Source organism: Vanessa tameamea, chromosome 17, assembly GCF_037043105.1.
Source record: "Vanessa tameamea isolate UH-Manoa-2023 chromosome 17, ilVanTame1 primary haplotype, whole genome shotgun sequence".
NCBI lineage: Eukaryota > Metazoa > Arthropoda > Insecta > Lepidoptera > Nymphalidae > Vanessa > Vanessa tameamea.
In genome coordinates this window covers 7456342-7476354 of record NC_087325.1, presented here as the reverse complement: position 1 = coordinate 7476354, position 20013 = coordinate 7456342, and the positions used below count along the sequence as shown (strand labels likewise).

Sequence of the window (20013 nt, the reverse complement as noted above, 5' to 3'; positions counted from 1 at the left end):
ACAATCTTACGGCCATAGTATATCTATTTCGATCATGAACAGCACGTCTATAGCTTTCAACTTTTAATATCGACTATCGTCACTAGCCTTTTGATAAATATGTTAGTTATTTCTTACAAATATGACAATTTCGAAAATATAATGTATATCAGTCAACGTAAGCATAAACGTGTGAAACAAATTGTTAGTTCTTCGGGGCCCTCTCAGGATGGGGGCCCTGGGCACGTGCCCCGTGTGCCCTATGGTAAAGACGGTAATGTAAGTGGGTGATACCTACCCAGACGAGTTTGTACAAAGATATTATAATATCCGATATAGGTAGCTGTTAGTACGTTATTATATTTTGGAATTATATTCAAGTTTTGTAATAAGTGTAATATGTAGAGGGTTTTATTGAAACAACTTTTTATAATTGGATGTCTATAATTACAAAAAAATAATACAGCAAATTATGAAGTACCTTATTTGAATATATTTTATTTAATACCTAAATGTAGGTACCACTAGGAAGTTGGAATTAAATACCTACAAAATGTTACCTTTACTGCTGTATAATTTTGTTAGAAATCTAGGTAATTTATAATACATAATATTATAGAAGCCTTGCTGCATTTATAGATTACGTAATTTATTTATAAATTTTATTAAAGCTTCCATTAAAATGAATTATCACAAATATCTTACATCATATACAAATATTACCATTCACATTGCTGAATATGATTTAAAATTTTATAAATATATACATTTTACCTAACACATAATATATAGATCTGATCTTATATTGCTTAGGCTTAAATTAAATTAAAAAAAAAAAACTTAAGATGGCAGTAGGCAGTGTAAAAGGTTGAAGAGTGACACGTCAATTATCTTTGATTTTATTTCTCTGTCAAAATCTATTATTTTAAATAATAAAAGTTATCTCTTATCAGACAGGTAAACTCGGTCCTTTGTTAACAAAAACACAGCTTACCTCAAAATAAAAGACATCGTTGATACATTGCCAATGTGATTTAAATATAAATAGTTTACATCGATCGAATAGCTTGAATAATAGTATATGAACACATTTAATTTAGGAATTTCATATATTCTATACCGATTAACTGGATTATAGATTTAAATTAAACAATATGATAATTCTTCAAAATATTCTTAAAGATTTATTTAATATGTTACACATAATTATTAAAATCTAAGACTTACTATAAATATTCAATTAATAGCTCTCATTAATATAGTAATTACAAATAAAACATATTTAAAGTCAATATTTTAACGAGGCAGTTGATAATCAATCTTTAGATCTTTAGCCTGGTAAGAAATTGCGCAAGAAAAAAATGTTATGTTCATATAATATTGACGATAATTAAATATAATTTGAAATTACTATAAGTTTTGTTATAATCTATGGCTTGCATCGGCACACGCAGCACGACGGGAATAAAAACCAGTCCATGAATATGCCAGCACAGTCGTCACTGGGGTCGTAGGCCAGCAGTCGATGCCATTTGTACTTCTGTTCACACCCGCAATCGCCTGAACACCTCGACGTAGATTGTTTGCTAATAAAGAAAACATTTTTAATATAGAATTAAATTTTTAGATACAATTTTGTTATTTTATTTACATAACATTTTAGTTTCACTTTTAACATATTACGTAAAATCGTTTATTTTAAAAAAAAGAACGCTTTCTGTGTCTGGTCAGATATTACCATTGTCACAGATTACAAACACTTGCAAAGCTTTCAACCATTAAGACGATTAGATATAAATTAAAATATAAACAATAGAATTCTTATATATAATCCAGTCTTTTTAGTTTTTTTTTTTTCTTTTTTAGCATAGACAGCCTGGTTAATGCTGGGCTAAGGCCTCCTCTCCTTTTGAAGAGAAGGTTTGGAGCATATTCCACAACGCTGCTCCAATGCGGGTTGGTGGATGCACATGTGGCAGAATTTCGTTGAAATTAAAAACATGCAGGTTTCCTCACGATGTTTTACTTCACCGCCGAGCACTAGATGAACACAAATCAAGCACATGGAAATTCAGTGGTGCTTGCCTTGTAGATTTGAACCCGTAATCATCGGTTAAGATGCAAGCGTCCTAACCACCGGGCCATCTCGGTATTGTACACATAAATTTAAGAAAATAATGTCGCCGTTAGCCTTTAATCAGACCTGCTTAAAATCAACCGGTTATACCGAAGAGAAAGTCTAAAGAAAGCGAAAATAACAGAATGGACGAAATAATAAATGTATTCTTACGATTATTTCAATGTTACTTAAGACTTTATATAAAGCAACATTTGGCTAAGAAAGGAAGATAAAAACAATAGAGCAATATAATGAGGACAGCAGGAATTTCAATAAAGTAAATGTTGTTATTTAAGACATTTATTTTAATATACAAAATAATCCGGAACCTAATATATTCACTGTATTTGGTTATATTCGGCGTTCTGCATTCCAATTGGTCTAGTCATACATTTTATCACTACGCCATTATAAGTAGCATTTCGATGGAATAGTTTATAAAATTTAAACTTTACGAGAGCTAATGCGTATTCGTATTCGATCTAATGAAACTTTTATTTGTGGTCACGTAATTATTTTTATAACATATGTACATGTTTTGTAAAGAGTTGTATCCGATAAAGTTTTAAGCGGTTTATTTTTTGAAATTGGATTATTTTATTATATCTTAAAATTGAACATAAGGTCTGACCATAGCAAACACAAACCAGACAAGTTTGTTCAATAATTAAATTAAAAAAAAAAAACCTATGACTTTTTTATATATTTCGCGTGGAAGTTGGTAATGGATATATTGTGAAATGTGATGAATGAAAAGACAATATTAAAAACATATGTCTAGCATTTACATATATAAATTTCAAACAACATTGTCCCATCCCAAAATACAATCTATAGTTTCTTCTTAAAAAATCCTCCTTATTGCGCATAAACTTAAAGGAGAATAACTTTACAATCAAAAATATATAGTGTAAATGTGTCTGCACAAGCACAGGGGTACAGTCTATTCCCTTACATACTACATAGCCTTAAGGATGCCTCGGAGAGAGACGAGACGAGAGATTTTACAAGGCCATCGTCTTTACTCCGGCCCGTTACTAAGAATTACATATAAGTATACATTCCACTAAGTTTTATCGCCTAATTCGAACCCAAGAAGTTATAATATATAGCTGTACAAAGTAACCATTAGACAAGGGGCAGTGAAACGGAATCACCGCTATATTATATATGTAGTTAAAAGATGTGTTTTACCTGCAAACCTCTTGATGTATAGCTTGTTCGAAATGCATAGTGTTGACTATTGCCCGTAACTTCCTCGCCGAGTTCAGCGCCCAGTACGGCGTCATTATTTCTGTTTTACTTTCACAGGCGTCTATCCTGCAAAATTTTATATTCGTATTATGATTCCAGTTCATAGAGAGTGCTATGACCAATGTATGAGGATATCCACTCAATGTGGGTCCAACATCAACTACACATTCAATGTATTTTTGTAATATTGGTACTCTATTACTATACTGTTACTTTAGTACTCTATTTAGAGTTATAGTTACAAACAATTTAATATACTGAAATAAATCAAGAATACAAATATGCGGCCTTATCGCTAAAGCAGGGAATCCAGGAAACCCAGTGTAAAATATGTGGGAAGGACTATATTAAATATATGGTTACATAAATATAAAGTAAAATAATAAATTCAATAATTTCGTTCATATTTAAACATGTATATTATATAATTTCATAAATGTATAATATAATACTGTATAAATTATATAAGTATTAACATAATATACTGTTAATAAAATATATATCAATCATATTTCAGGATAATTTTTGCAGGTCTGGCTTAAGTTCTAAATAATTATTTAACAGATAATATAAATGTCGTGTCCTGTAAGTACGAAGATAATTTATGTTTAATTCCTTGTGCGCATGTGCCAGTAGTTAATTGGCATAATTAAAAAAAAATCAGTTTTGTGATACAATAGTTGGCAGTGTGTGGTTTTAATGCCGACGCGTCTAGGACTAGTGAAGTGTTTTATGTTAAATAGTTGGAATGTAAAGGATTCCCCCTTTAAAAATAAAAATACTATAAAATACTCATTTTATTTCGGTGAAATGCGACGATGCATTGTCGTGTCGATAAATACATTTTATGTAAGAAGAATGAAGTTTCAGATAAGCACGATGATAATTTTTTTTTTACAAACTTCGAAATAAAGTTAATGCTGACGTAATTACTCAAAACAATTTTTGAGGATACGAGAGTCAATTCTATGCTTCTACAAATTTTCAATATTAGTGAATATCGACCAATGGAGACGTAATATCTACTAGTAACTGCTAATTACATTTTGAAATAAAGTTTTGACAAGTAATTCGTTGGCACCTATAATGCAGTTCATACACACACCGTTCAGACACGATATCATTTTTGTTATAAATTTGTTAATAACAATGACGCATGTGCTGTATAACGTCATAGTCTTGTAGGATCTATAACATAATATCTTGTTTGATATGTGCTTTGAATGTAAAATTTAATTAAGATTACCTACCTCCCAGTATTATTGACGGACTGTGTGTCAGGTAGCTTAGGCTTTGTCTGCCGCACATGTCGGAAATAGGAGTCTCCTGAATGCATATCAGGTACACCAGGGGCTCTCCGCACTCTGTTACCCCCTGGTATTGTGAATGAACCATACATTCGCTTTATAAGTGCTTTATTTTCATCTATGAACGTTTCGATTTTGTCTCTGAAAAGAAGAATTGGTCATGAGTTTTAACTGCCGGTTATATATATTTTTATTTTATTTTACATAGCATAATGTGTATAATGTGTTTGTTGCTTATGAATTCTGCAAGGGAGGGCCTGGAAGTACAACATTGCTTGATTGTGCTTGATCCGACGATGGCCGAGGGTCGAATAAGAGGCGTGAAATAGTATGCAATATTATCACAATTTTTCACATTTCATAATATTATTTTATTTTAATATGTGCTAGGATGTTAAGAAATGAAGACCGATGAATGACAAAGAAGATATTGCACTTTTAAGTGGCAAGACAAACAAAATTACGACATGAAGACATTCACTTAATTTTTATGATTTTATCCAATCAAATTATAAAGCTAGCAGATATTTACATACATATTACATCTATTTATAACAAAAAAGTATCTATTTCAATGTTTCGAAAAGAAATTGTCAGTCAGACCACAAATTAATGCAAATTAGCGAAACAATAGACACTTACATAGGATACGTATTACCGGCGGTCGGACAATAGAGTTGAAAATTTCGTTTCACGCAAGGCACTCCTCGTATAATTTGACCTTGAAGCTCGTAACCCAAGGCTAGTGACAGGGCAGTCCAAAGGATCTAAAAAAAACAGTAATTTATGTGAAATAAAATGTATTCATTACAACGATCAACTGTAGACATTTTACAACATTTTAAATATTGTGAATGAAATTATCCATGTTTTTCACTTATTACGGTATTCTAGAAATGTAGTATTTGTTCAAACACAGAAGGTGGCGGTGACTTTAACATACATGCATTCATTTGTTTTGCGAAATTACATGCACAATTATCACAATATTATGTTTAAAATCATGCCTATACTCGTATGAAAGACCGTTTCAAAGAATATTTTTCAATCAAAACTAAATCAAACAATCTATGCACTCGTAAGAAAAATAAAGAGGCGTGAATACTTTATTCATATAATATTTTAAAAGCACTTTTAATCTCCGATCGGAAAAAACTCGTAGATCGACAATCGATCGATCTTCGAGTATCTCAGTAGTTATTATTTTTCGCCAATTAAAAAGAAATATTTAAATTAAATAGGCTTAAGTGTATGAGTCAAAATTAAGATCAGTACGGTGAAATAAACTCCATACCTTTTCCTCAAGAGGAGAGGCTTTTGGAAAGTAGTGCATCATTTATAGGCTCTTATATTACTTCCCTCAGATGATCATTGCCGATGATCATGATCGTCTGGGTAGGTACTACCCACTCATCAGATATTCTACCGCCAAACAGTAATATTTACTATCGTAGTATAGCGGCTCGAAGTGATTCAGTGTACAGGCACATAACTTAGCTTCCATAGCTGTTGCCGCATTGATTGTAAAGTATTATAAAACATTCTTATGGCGCTAATCTTATAGAATGTGGTAACCACGCTTTATGAGGTTTTCCATTTGCACGGCCACTTAGGTATCATAGAAACAAAGGGCAATTTTATGTAACTACTTTGTCTTTTTTTTTATAATATCGGTAGGCGGACGAACAAATAGGTCACCTGATGGTAAGTGGTCACTACCGCCCATAGACAATGGCGCTGTAAGAAATAAGAACCATTCCTTACATCACCAATGCGCCACCAACCTCGGGAACTAAGATGTTATATCCCTTGTGCCTGTAGTTACACTGGCTCACTCACCCTTAAAACCGGAACACAACAATACTAAGTACTACTGTTTGGCGGTAGAATATCTGATGAGTGGGTGGTACCTACCCAGTAGGGGTATCACAAAGCCCTACCACCAAGTACCTAAAGTGTCTTTTTCACTGGTGGCGATGCATTTAGACTTGTCTCCATCGCCTTTATTAATAAACCGGGTACGACCAAGGGACCTTAGGTACTATTAGAAGACGTAATATTTGTATTTAGTTTTACCAAGCGAGGCACACACGTATTCAAAAATACAATTTTCTAAATAACCCAAAGCACGATGTATTTGTAAATAAGCGAAAGATAAGTTCGACGTCGTGAGAATTATAGTAATTTAATAACAAGTGCAGTTAAAGTTACATTAACTAAATACATATACTCACATTGACCGAAGTAATATAACGTATATTATCCATGTTCGCTACCGGATTTATTGTTTAATTAACACGTCTCGCTTCTTAAATGTGTACTAATTATATAAAAGAATTTAAAACAAGTCGGCTATAAGCGACTCGCGAAAAAAAGACGCCATTCGCGGTACGCCATTATACACAGTGACTTAAGATCCTAAGACACATCCGGTGATATTGACGCCGTGACGTAATTACAGTATAAGCTACTATTTCGTTAGATTGCACTTACGTACTATTATTTGTTATTTGATTACAATTACGAGAAGTGGATGCGAGTAGCCGAAGATAGATCACAGTGGCGTGCAATTGGAGAGCCCTATTTCCAGCAGTGGACGAGTATGGGCTGCTGATGATGATGAATTAATGAGAATTGGTTTTGGAATAAAAAAATGTTTAGACGACGAGAATAAACTTTAAAGTTGGAATTGTAATTTAATGTTTAATTTAAATACAACGTTTTGTATGTAACATTTGTGTGAAAAGATTGTAAAGAAAAAAAAAAAAGTAAATTAGATAAGCTGTTTTTTTTTTTAATAAATAAGACATTGTTAAGTGAAAAAAGGTTAGTTTTATTAATATCACGTTTGTTATTAACTCACGTAATACTCACTCGGTTTCCAAGTATTTTAATATAAATAATTATGAATCACTATCGCGCAAATAGTACGGGTATGGAATGAATTTTACATTCATATGGAACGTCTTCCTATCAGACAGTAAATCGAACAGTGTGGAGGAAACATTAAAGTGTTGAGAATTGTAATAGCAAGACATACAGTGAATACGTAAATATTAGATATCTCACTTGATCTAAATATCGTCAATGTTGCATGACAATATATTTTTATAAATTCCATATATAAATTATATTGATATGTCACAACGACATGTTCACAATTAATTTGTTATTTGTTAAAAAATAACTTCTTTCGAATATCTAGTACACGTTGACAGAAATATAAGGAAGACGCGCCCTCTATGTTCAATTTTATTATTGGGTTGCATTTATTTGTATGAGCGAGCAACGCTCGTGCTAACAAAATGTGTTAGTGTGCGTATGGCGTTTAAGAGTAAAGAGACCAAAAAAATACAAATTAAATTATATTTGTTAAGTTTGTTTTATTAAAAAAAAATTAATTCAACGTGGAGGTGCGCGCTTTAGTGTATTTTAAATGTAAAACTAGATCACGTAATTTCTTCATAACCGTTGAAGAATATACCTAAATTAAAGATTTCTTTAATATTATACAATAGGCGAGATGGCCCAGTTGTTAGAACGCGTGCATCTTAACCGATGATTGCGGTTTCAAACCCAGGCAAGCACCACTTAATTTTCATGTGCTTAATTTCTGTTTATAATTCATCTCGTGTTTGGCGGTGAAGGAAAACATCGTTAGGAAACCTGCATGTGTCTAATTTAAATGAAATTCTGCCACACGTGTATTCCACCAACCCGCATAGGAGCAGCGTGGTGGAATATGCTACAAACCTTCTTCTCAAAGGGGAGAGGAGGCCTTAGCCCAGCAGTGGGAAATTTACAGGCTGTCAATGTAAAAATCGTAAAAATACGAGGTTACTGTTTATTAATAACCTTTTTTAAGAAATTGTCCGCTAATAAAATGAGTTTCTATGACTATAATTGGAATAATTATTGTACATGAAAATTAATTATATAATTGTCAGACTATTCTTTTTTCAACTGACTGAGATTGAGATAATTTATTTGGTAACGTTATTTAAGGCGATTCTCTATTATATTAGCGCCAAGTCTCTGTATAACCTCGCATATTCAAATAAATTTGTATAAATCACTATAGATTTTTTTTTTTTAATACGGCTTTATGAACTAACTTTATCATTTTATGAATTCTAAGCAATTGTAATGATTTCCTTTAATAAAATAGTAAACGTTCTTTGTATTGACGTTATTCGCGTTAAGTAATATATTTTTTGTTTTTTCCTTTTTTTTTTTTTTTTTTAAAGCTAATGGAATGTAATGTAATGTATTCAACTGTCGTATTAGTTTTCCTAAGAAAATATGTCCAATATATAAATAATTTATAAGAGTTTGCGTTAAAGTACAACACGTGTCCGAATAAGAAATTTTACCCTTTTCTCACGTAATAATAAATTTGCTTCTTGTAAATGTATTTAACTATGTATTCTTTATAATTTATACATATTTATGATATTAAAAGTATCAGTTCGAGATCAAATAATTCACCTAACCTTTAATCCTTCTGCTTATTTTTCGTTAGTTTATTTCTATAGAAAAAAATCTAACAATGCGGCCAATGAGGAGGTACCCCCAAATATGAAATATCTAAATCAAGAAAACCTAAATAAAAATATGAAGAAAAAAATATTGTAAATGAGATATATTTATCTTATAGCAATGAAGTATATTATAGTATATGCGTCAAGCACCCATAACGTCACGACGGTCTTACCCCCAAGACGCGCGAATAATTTTTTCACATAAAAATACAACAAATCTTACCCTCTTGTCTTGTTTGTCTGAGAGTTACATCGTTCACAAAACATGAAAGAACGAAAATGAAACAAAAAAGAACATGAAAATGCTTAAATTTCTGCAATTGTTACTTTAGTATTGCTATTGGGATTTATGAAGCTCATCGACCTTTAGGGAGTACATATTATCAAGTTTTATTGCAGTTGTTATAGTTTGTGTTGTTATAGTATAACAAACAGACACACAATTAAGGTTTTTAATTAACAATTTTATGTGTAGAATTTTTTTATTATATGAATAAAAATTTGATTTTGATTTATAGGTAGGTACTATATATACTATAGCTTAAGTTTTTAAATTAAAAAAAGTGGACACACTAAATCGCAAACGTTTTTTTTTTTGTATTAAGTATTCAGCGTGTGTTACTGTTTTAATGGTATTAAATTCTAATAGAGTTCAATATTCGGATTACGTACCACAAAAACTTATTATATCTCGAGATAAATATCACCTTGGTCTACCATGTGTACGCGTAAAGTATATATATATATATATATATATATTTTTTTTTTTTTTAATTTCGATCTAGATATTATATGAAGAAAAACATAAAAAAGTCGATTATTTAAAAAAAGAATATCTGTATATCTCACTTTAATTTATAAAAGCTTTATGTAGCAAAATTTCATCCAACATACATGTTTCCTCTTTTCCTTCACCGCCGAGCACGAGATAAATTTTAATTAAGCTTTCTGCTGGCCCGTCTGTACCACCCACTCATCAGATATTCTACCGCCAAACAGTAGTATTTAGTATTGTTGTGTTCCAGTTTGAAGGGTGAGTGAGCCAGTGTAACTACAGGCACAAGAGACATGACATCTTAGTTACCAAGGATCACCATCCTTATTATCCTTATTCCTCACACCGCCAATGCGCGGTGGCGCACGAATGGTTAATATTTCTTATAGCGCCATTGTCTATGGGTGGTGGTGACCAATAATAATAATTATCTATTATCGTCTACCTATTACATAAAAAAAAAAGTTTTTATTTTATTACTCGTCATAGTTTGAACGTGTATTAACCACTGACTGGACCATCACGGTGTAACAGTGAGTAATGCAGGTGACATTTACTCACCATCATACCACTGGCCCGATCGTATTGAACACGAGGTACATAAAGGCAGATTTTATTACCATATTTGCATATAAAACAAAAACTGCGGTAATCATAAAATAACGTAAGTAACACATTAGGAGAAATGTAGATACGCCTTATTAACGAGGTTCCGTCGATTGAAAAGTAAAACCTACTTTATAAAAGTTTAAATGATTGAATGTACTCTTCGTGTTTTCCTCCTAGAATTATTTAATGTTTATTATGTTTTAGTATACGATTTAGGTATTTAAATTTTATCTGTATATGTACAGTGTTTACCTAACATATCTTTGTTAAGGAAATCTGTGATTGATGACTTAGTCTTTATGTTACAAATTGTATAGAATCAATCAATTACAATATAGATGTATGTAGTTAATTATTAAAAGTAAATAGTGTATTCAATGTTAAAAATAACGGGTTTTTCAATAAGGACTTGACAACTTTTTTTCAAAATAAAATGAAAACCATTTAACATATTTCAAAAACTTTATAATCGGGTTGAAGTACATTCAATACATTTATGTATGGAACTCGACTTATGGCCACTCTTACGGCTCTTATGGCCACCTCGGGCACGTTTGCAGCGGTCGATTCGTTGGACCCAATTTTCCATGACTCGGCCACACATTTCGGCCGACACGGCTGCTATTTCGCGTTCAATGTTGGCTATGAGCTCTTCCAATGTCGGCGGTTTATTAGCAAAGACCAACGACTTGATGTAGCCCCAAATATCAAGAAAATCTAGAGGCGTTAAATCGCACGAGGCCAATCGACTGGTCCATTTCTTGAGATAACACGCTCACCAAACTTGTTCTTCAGTAAATCGATTGTAGCGTGTGCTGTGTGACTTGTGGCGCCGTCCTGTTGAAACCACTGTCCAAGTCCATATAGCCATTGAGCCAGAAATGAGCTTCGTCACTGAAGATGATTTTGCGTCACTGAAGATGATTTTGCGTCACTGAAGATGATGATTTTTTAAATTCAAAATTGTCAAGTCCCTATTGGAAAACCTCTTATAAGTTATTAACATTTGATGTACTTTTTACCGTTATTTACAGAAGCCGAGATTGCTTAGTGGCTTAAACATTTGGTTCCTAACCGAAGATTAGGGTTCAAACAAGGACAAGTGCGACTAAATTTTGTTTATAACTCAAGTCGTGCCCTGCGATGAAGGAGAACATCGTGTCGCATGGTTCGATTGAACTTTTGCCGCATGTATATCCACCAACACCTAATGGAGCTGCGTGTTGGAAAAAACTCCAAAACCTTAATTCAATAGAACTCCTTTGCCCAGCCGTGAAATTGTAACAGACTGTTTAACTTTAAAATTCAAAACCAAAAATCAAAATTTGCTTACTCAAGATAACTTTTAGAAAAGTTATTTTAAAAGATAAGTTAAGTATACAGCTGAACAGGTGGTCCAGTCAGAATGCAGATTATAACGTGAGGAATCTTTGAGAAACATAGTTAAATGTTACTCGTACATAACAGTGCCAGGATCAATAAATATATCATAATCATTAATTTAAATATATACATATATATTTTAATGTTTAACAAAACGTAAGAAATCAATATTCTAATGACGAAGTAGAGATAAAACAATGAATACAAGATTTGATACCCTTAGAATACACCTGCGATGTGCGTCATAAGGAGTAGTACAGATGGATATTTTTAAAATAAAATAAATGCATGGTAGCCCAGTGACTAAAACTCATTACTCATCATCCTCAGCGATCTTCGCTGAGTTTTAATTTGTTTATTTTGTATTCACAATTCTTATATTAAGTAAAATATCGTATGTGAAGGAAGAAATTCTGCAAGATGTGCCGCGCATTGGAATGAACTCGGAACCATAAAGACTTTTAACACAACCGTGGGATATATTTACTTTACTAATATTTAAATTTTGTTATTTGTAAATAGACATACAAAATAAGATTTTTTAAAAATATTATTAAGAGATTATCTTTTGCGACTAATAGAATATCTTTATATTATAAGTATTATTTATATAATGCTCTTTACGTTACATATAATATTTACTATTTGTCTGCCCGACTTCGTCAAGGTGATATTAGAATTTCAATTAGAGTGAAAACAGGGAATCGGTCCAACCATTTGGGAGCCTGTTGCTGAATTCTAGAATATTCTAGAATTCTGTATTCGTAACAAATGTCTCGTCAATATTCCTAGTCAAGAGAAATATAATCGAAATATTCTATGTACACCAATCCTATTCCATTATTAGTAATTACTTCTTTGAAATGCAGACCGCGACTGAACGAATCTTTACAGTATTTAAAACAAAGTAAGGCAGCTCATTACAAATTAAGCCACTTTGACATTTAACTAAATAGAACACGGTTTATTTTTGCGAATAGTTTAAACAGAATAGACAGTCTGGTAATGCGTCAATTCAATTCACGTAAACGATCTTAAAACGTGTGTTGTGACTCATAGATACAATGGGTTCGTTTACATTAAATTTTAAATAAAACAATTTGTACAAATATCTATATAAGGTTTTTAGAATGCGACTAAAATAAACCTACAGCTTGGTTAGGTTACAAACAACTCACTATATCCGAAGTAAGCCCATATACAATTTAAATCATTCGTTTCATATGCGTTCTTATATACATTATATAATTATCACACGGCTAGGTTTTGTTTGTTGAAAGGAAAAAAAACCTTATTCCATCAAGCCGCTCCATAGTTTTGTGGATACATTAGTCCCTTAGTCGACGTCGACAGCGTCCTTTAATCGCGATCCGCCCTCAAAGGTGGCACCATAGGACGCGCGTATTTTGAGCCAACATCTGACTTGAGTATCTTATCTAGTTTTGCCGCTTGTGACGTAGAGGCCGTTAGAGCAAACCGATATAGATACACAGTCCGAAAAAAATCTGAATTCATTTCGACAATGTCCGTTTTTCTTACGATTTTTTTTTTTATTTTTTACACAAAGGAAGAAAGCGTTTTGTTTTAATATTTGTTTGGGATTATAGACGTTTGTGGGTATGCAAATAAAAGTTGAATGATTATAATCACTCGTGTTGCAATATATTTTAATTAGTATACTTCCTTATAAGTTCTATGTTATTTTAATGTCTTTATAACTTCATCACGAGTAGAATTAATTAAACAAACTTAATTCACTCAAAACTAACAATACTTTTGGATTTTTTTATGCAATCTTAAAATTATTGTATTAATACAATCGCTTTATATTTGCTTATGCAAAAACATTTATTGATGATATTATTATTCACTAAGCATATAAAAGCAGATATACTATTTTATTATATATATTATTTACAATACGGATAATATTTTGTCAATGCTTTTGTAAACAATAAATCATTAGCTTAAACTTACATCCTTACTATGATAACCTCTGTGCGTAATATTTGATTCACAAAACATAAACAAACACGTTATAAAGGTATAATCGATATTTGTATAATATTTCTCAATTAATAACTGACTGAAGCCCAAAAGTCATTCATCAAAAGTCAAACAGTTTAATAATAATAATTAATGGTTTGATTACACATTCCGCTTTAAAATTATATTTATTATTAAGAAGTGCTAAACATAACAAAACATAACTCCTAAAAAAAGTATAGTTTTTAAAAGAAAAGCGGTTATAAGCCTGTAAAAGATTATGCGAATATAGTTCAAGGCCTGCAAATAAATCTGCTTAGACGCAAACTAATGATAAATATATATTTATATGTAATTTAACATGTCTGTACGTAGAATATTTTTAATAAGATATATTGCTTAAGAAAATTTTATGCACATATTGATTTATTTCAAATATTATACGTCTATGGTATCAATATCGATTGCGTTAATCGGTTAAATTACTAAATGGGAACTTAATAAATTACATTAAACGCATAAGCAATACGTAAGGAATACGTTTTGTTCAAAATAGTGTATTAAGATATTTGCTAGCAATGAGCTTAGTATTTATAAAGGCTTATCGCCTTGGGTTTGAGAAACAAGGTAAGCACTCTATCATTAAACCTTAATAAGGATAAATTTTATCACTCACATTAGTATCTTAATATTGCACGTTTTAGACGTAGCCCACGCAACGACGACCAGAGCCATTTCAACGTTAAATAGGCAAAAATTAAGAATAATGTCCTTTGAAACAATTAATTATGTTAAGCGTTAAGATGTAAATGTGACTAAGGGCACGAACGAAAATGCATATGGAGAATTTTGAACAATTTATAAATTAAAAAAAAATTAAAGTCAGAAAAGTAAAAAGATAAAATAGCCTTTATTACGAGCACGATAAGACTTAGTTTAATTTGACTATATGAACGAGTTAGGTTAGAGGCCACGCTTCATCCTAAGGTACTATTAACGTTAATTGCGGAAGATAGGTCTTCCCGACGGAACCACTTCGTTTGATCTTGTGGTCTCTGTATCTAGCCGTTTCTTATCTTGTCACATTGTATATATTATGATCTGGATGTTTATGTATGTGTGTATATGTTATTGATTAATGTATTGTTGAAAGCTTCTCTACACGTGCGGTTTGTTTAGCCATGAATAATGAAAGTGTATTATGACATATACACATATACATAAACATCCAGATTATATTGTATACAATGTGGTAACTTTAAAAATATTTTACACAAATGCGATTCAAACCTATGACCGTAAGTGCAGAAACCAGGTGCAGTGATTATTGCGTCAATCGTTTGTCGAGAATATTATCATAACTAAGGTTGATTCACTGGCATTAATTGCATAATATCAAGGTTTATATATAAGTCGTTTAGGTAGAACTATAGGTACAGTTCATGTACGTATGTTGAGATATAATGTTATAAGAATAATACATATTACGTCCAAAAATCCTAATGAAAAATATGTATATCAAATATTACTACGTGGAAATTTCGGAATAACATCCAAAATGCGATAATTATTATCAGTCCAGGCGGTTAAAAAACAATTTCCTGCAAGAATAGATATAAAAAAGATTTCGTAATTTATAATAGTACTGGCTACTAACATGATTCATTACTATGTACTCAAAAGCGAACAAAATGCGTGGTCGTCGATGTGGTCCGAACAGACGTTTCCTTCGGTCCTACGCCCATCGTAATTCTAAGCGGCGCGTTAGAGCTGTGGCGGACCGGTATAAATTATATTTTACTCTTGTTTCACCTACACCCACGCCTTTCATTCTTGTTGCAAGGTCTGAATAACACGACCAAACTATCAATCAACCAGATGAATGTATGTAAATACTACAAAAAAAAAACAAAACTAATCGCAATAAATACAATTATTATAGGATCATTGCAGCTTAGTCTGTGCCTCAGACTAAAAAAAACATCAAATATATTCTTTTGTTACGACATACGTTTATTTTATTCCATTTTTAAATGTTGGAGTTATTTCATTATTTATGAATGCATTGACCCGTCTATCTGTTTATTTTACAAAAATCTTTAAACGATTTTCCTTAAGCATTAATATAGATCATGTTAGCATTTAAAAGGTGAATAACAACTGGTCGCTAATGATTTATTGATTTTATATATCTTAGACTTTATTACTGTGGAAGTGGAATAACGGTATTATTTTACATCAATATTGTTATGTGTTTATTTAAATATATTAGTTACCAATACCGGCCATACTCAAAGGTGACTAAGAAAATGCGCTGTAGATACTATAGTGCAGAAGTGTGTGGGTGAAAATTTGTGGTCTCTGTGTTCCTTTACTCTTTAATCTAACACGTCTCGAAACCATTTAGACGCCACGACAAACTGTTTAACGTGCCCTCTATGGCGCCTTATACATGTAAATGAGTTGAGTTTAAAAATGGCGATTTCTAAATTTTGTGAATTCCTAGAAAAGGAAATATAACAAATAAATTATTTTGGTCCAACCAGGTAAGCAGGACCTTGGGATCTGTAGGTCGTAACTAAACTACAGGCAATTAATAACCGCTCATAATTAGGCCATCACCATTGTTTTTCTTGGTGTGTACAAGTTCATATACAAACATAACAAGAGTCATTGCATCCACCCACACTATCAACTTTTATTTAAATACCGTTATTCATCCGTTCTATAATAACCAGCTGATTCCAATTAATTGAAGATTGAATGAGTACGCGTTAAACTACATTCATTTCGAGTCTATATAGTTCAATTGTACTGAATTTGATTGACAAAAAAAAGACCCGCTGAGTTTCTTTCGCCGGTTCTTCTCAGGTCAGGGTGTTTCCTTTTCCGAATCGGTGGTAGTGTTTAATTTGTATTATATTATATACTATCAATAAGTAAGTGTAATGCTTCTATGTTGAATAAAGGAATTTGAGTTTGAGTTTGAATTACAAGATAAGTTTAAAATCAAAATACAATAAAATATGAGATTGTTATGAGACTCCTACATATATTTTTGAATCGTCATTTTACCTTTTTTTAAATTTTTATTACAAGACTAAATAAAAAAAATATATACATATAGAACCTTTTTAATTCATGAACATGATTACATAAAACATACAAACAGTCTCATCATTACCACAATTCGCCTGGCCTTATTTGGTCGGCGCACTTGGTTTATATTAATAGCACTGTAGAAAAAAAAAAGGATTTTGATTTCTGCTTGCCTACTTGGCATCAAACCTTTTTGGCAATATTTTTACTGGTTATGAGATTTTTTTTTCTTCTCTGATGTAAACTATATGTATGTATTATACATCATTCCTACTACAGAAAATAGAATATTTTGTTACTTATTATTCAGCTGCTTCCATACAATCGTACACATACACAAATTGGAAGTTAACAAATAACTTATATATACTTTCAATAGTAATGTTTTATATACATACATGATAGGTAGGTATTATTTAGTAAGAATAATATCAACATCAGAGTTTATTTGGTGACATTACCGAATAGTATTTAGCAATACCGTTGACAATGCGCTTTCTAAACGTTCGATTATTAGCACCTACGCTACAGTAATATGTAACTATTGTTGTAGCATAATATACTATAATTAAGAGTCGGAATTGCTTAGGGGACAGACTACGTGAATTTTAATACAACCAAACACCGTGACGACTAATAATTCATCTCGTGCTCGAAGGTAGAGGAAATTGAGGGAACCATCACTAACTTAGTGGAATGAGCTCAAAATTATTCTCCTTGACAAAGGAGGTTCTATCTATCAGCGTATTTATAGCCTTACTCTTACGCCCATGTTTTTCTGTATTGTTATTTTGCCTTGATATTCAAAGCTACTTTCATAAATAGCTGTAATTAATTATATTAGTGCAAACACCAAAAATTTATAAGTATATTAATGTCTGTTTGTTACAAACCATTAAATCAGTAATAAAAGATAATGCATGGTTTACATCGACTAATGTTGTTTTTTGTCGATGTTAACATTAACGGATCACAAACACCTTCAATATAACATTATATATGACTTATTAATTCTAAGAGAAATCGGTATTTGTACATACTTACTCGAATAACATGCGACTCATCTTGGAATTCAAACTAACAGGATAAAAAAAAATTACGTCTGTCTCCGTGTCTTAAATGATTATGCGTCAAAGTTTGACAAACTAATTATCATATTTTAATTATTGTAGGTGTATAAAAACAAAATTTTAAATAGCTACTGTATAAAACAAGGCCGCTGGGATTGGTTGCATGGATGCTTGCAGCATTACGTTGAATCACAATTCCGACTTTCTGGAAATTAAGACATTGTCATCCGTGGATGCAATAAGATTTAATAATATATATAGATTGATTTAGTCTTAGAAGGGTTGTTACTCATCCATTTAATAATTAGCTTATAATGATTAGGGCTAAGGAAACAAAATATTTAATCTATACTAATATTATAAAGAGTTTTTATTGTGTATATCCGGAATTAATGTACCAATTCTAATAAAGAAATTACTTAGCTATATTATTTATGAGTGAAAAAAAATGTGTTTTAAGTATATATCATATCTTTTTCTTTGTTAAAAAAATACACCCGTACGAAACGGGGCGGGTTGCTAGTTAAAAATAATTTTATATTGACCTTATAAAATTTGGTTCAGAGTAATTATAAAATTTTGCAGGCAATTTTTGAAGTAGGTTTTAATTTTTATTGGAAAAAAATAATAATTATCTCGTATGAATGATTATGACTTGTCTTATATAGCTGAAGCCGCGTCTTTGCTCGCGCGAAATGTATAAAACTTTATAGCGCCTTCACCTCCCAAGTTTACCCCACTGAGGAGTGAGTTAAAAAAAAGGCCTATGTAAGGTACTCAAACTATCTGCATACGAAATTTCATCTAAATCGGTTTTGTGGTTTCAGCGTGAAGCGGTCACAGACAGAGTTATTTTTGCATTTATGATATTAGTAGGGATAAAACACTTAACCACTTGTCAGTAAAATATACATACTTTTAGACTAATAGTTATCGGAGGCCACTCGCTGGTAAAAGTTCAAGTTTCTTTTCTTGTATGTGTGTGATTTTTTAATTTTATTATATAGTTAACGGTAACCTATTCCTGATATTCTCTTGAATTACTGAATAATATATTAACTTATACATACGAGTTTTATATCGTTTTGATTGATTTCGATTTATGTTGATACGTGTCATTCGAAAAGTGAGTTAGATTTTTTTTTGCTTTGGTATAATGAAAATGATACATGTGACTTTAAAACTCTGGTTTTTTTTTTCGCTCATAGACAATGGCTTTGTAAGAAATATTAACCATTCCTTACATCACCATTGCGCCATCAACCTTGGGAACTAAGATGTTACGTCCCTTGTGCCTGTAGTTACACTGGCTCACTCGTCCTTCAAACCGGAACACAACAATATTGATTACTGTTGTTTGGCAGTAGAATATCTGATGAGTGGGTGCTAACCTAACCTAACCTACCCAGACGGGCTTGCACAAAGCCTTACCACCAAGGAAAAGGATGCCTAATATTGTGTATATATCAATACATAATATGTATAAAATAAATGTCTCTTTGTATAACCTATTTCAATCGAAGCATTATGCACTACAGATAATTTATTAAATAATACATCTTTATTTTCAATACGACACTGAGCGCTTATATCTATTTTAATTTTTTTAACAAATTCATAGTGAATACCGTAGTTTATTCCAACTCTAATTGAGTTATATACATGTCGCGTTAATTCAAAGTATTTTTTTTAATTTGTCCTTTGTTCGTATGGTAGGAATAAACTATAAGTACACGAATGGGTTCGTTCTATGGTCATAGCGTAAATACGAGCTGTCAGTTTAAAATAAAAATGTAATATAATAAAATCTTTATTGATAATAACACCCACTACTAAAACAACACAAATACTTTAATTTGATAAAAGTATATATGTATTTTTAATAATAATA

The 20013-nt window shown here is 31.5% G+C and overlaps 1 protein-coding gene across 1 annotated transcript in view; it reads right to left on the bottom strand.

The window, feature by feature from the left end:
- Window positions 1–403: 403 nt before the first annotated feature.
- LOC113400297 (protein spaetzle 3) overlaps window positions 404–20013 on the bottom strand; it is a 41413-nt gene continuing 21803 nt past the window's right edge. Inside the window, exons 4-7 of the mRNA XM_026639819.2 lie at window positions 5302–5426; window positions 4603–4800; window positions 3293–3418; window positions 404–1565 (exon numbers count right to left, since the gene is read on the bottom strand). Of these exons, the coding sequence (XP_026495604.1) occupies window positions 1409–1565; window positions 3293–3418; window positions 4603–4800; window positions 5302–5426 (606 nt within the window). The 3' untranslated portion in view covers window positions 404–1408. The remainder of the gene's footprint in view (window positions 1566–3292; window positions 3419–4602; window positions 4801–5301; window positions 5427–20013) is intronic.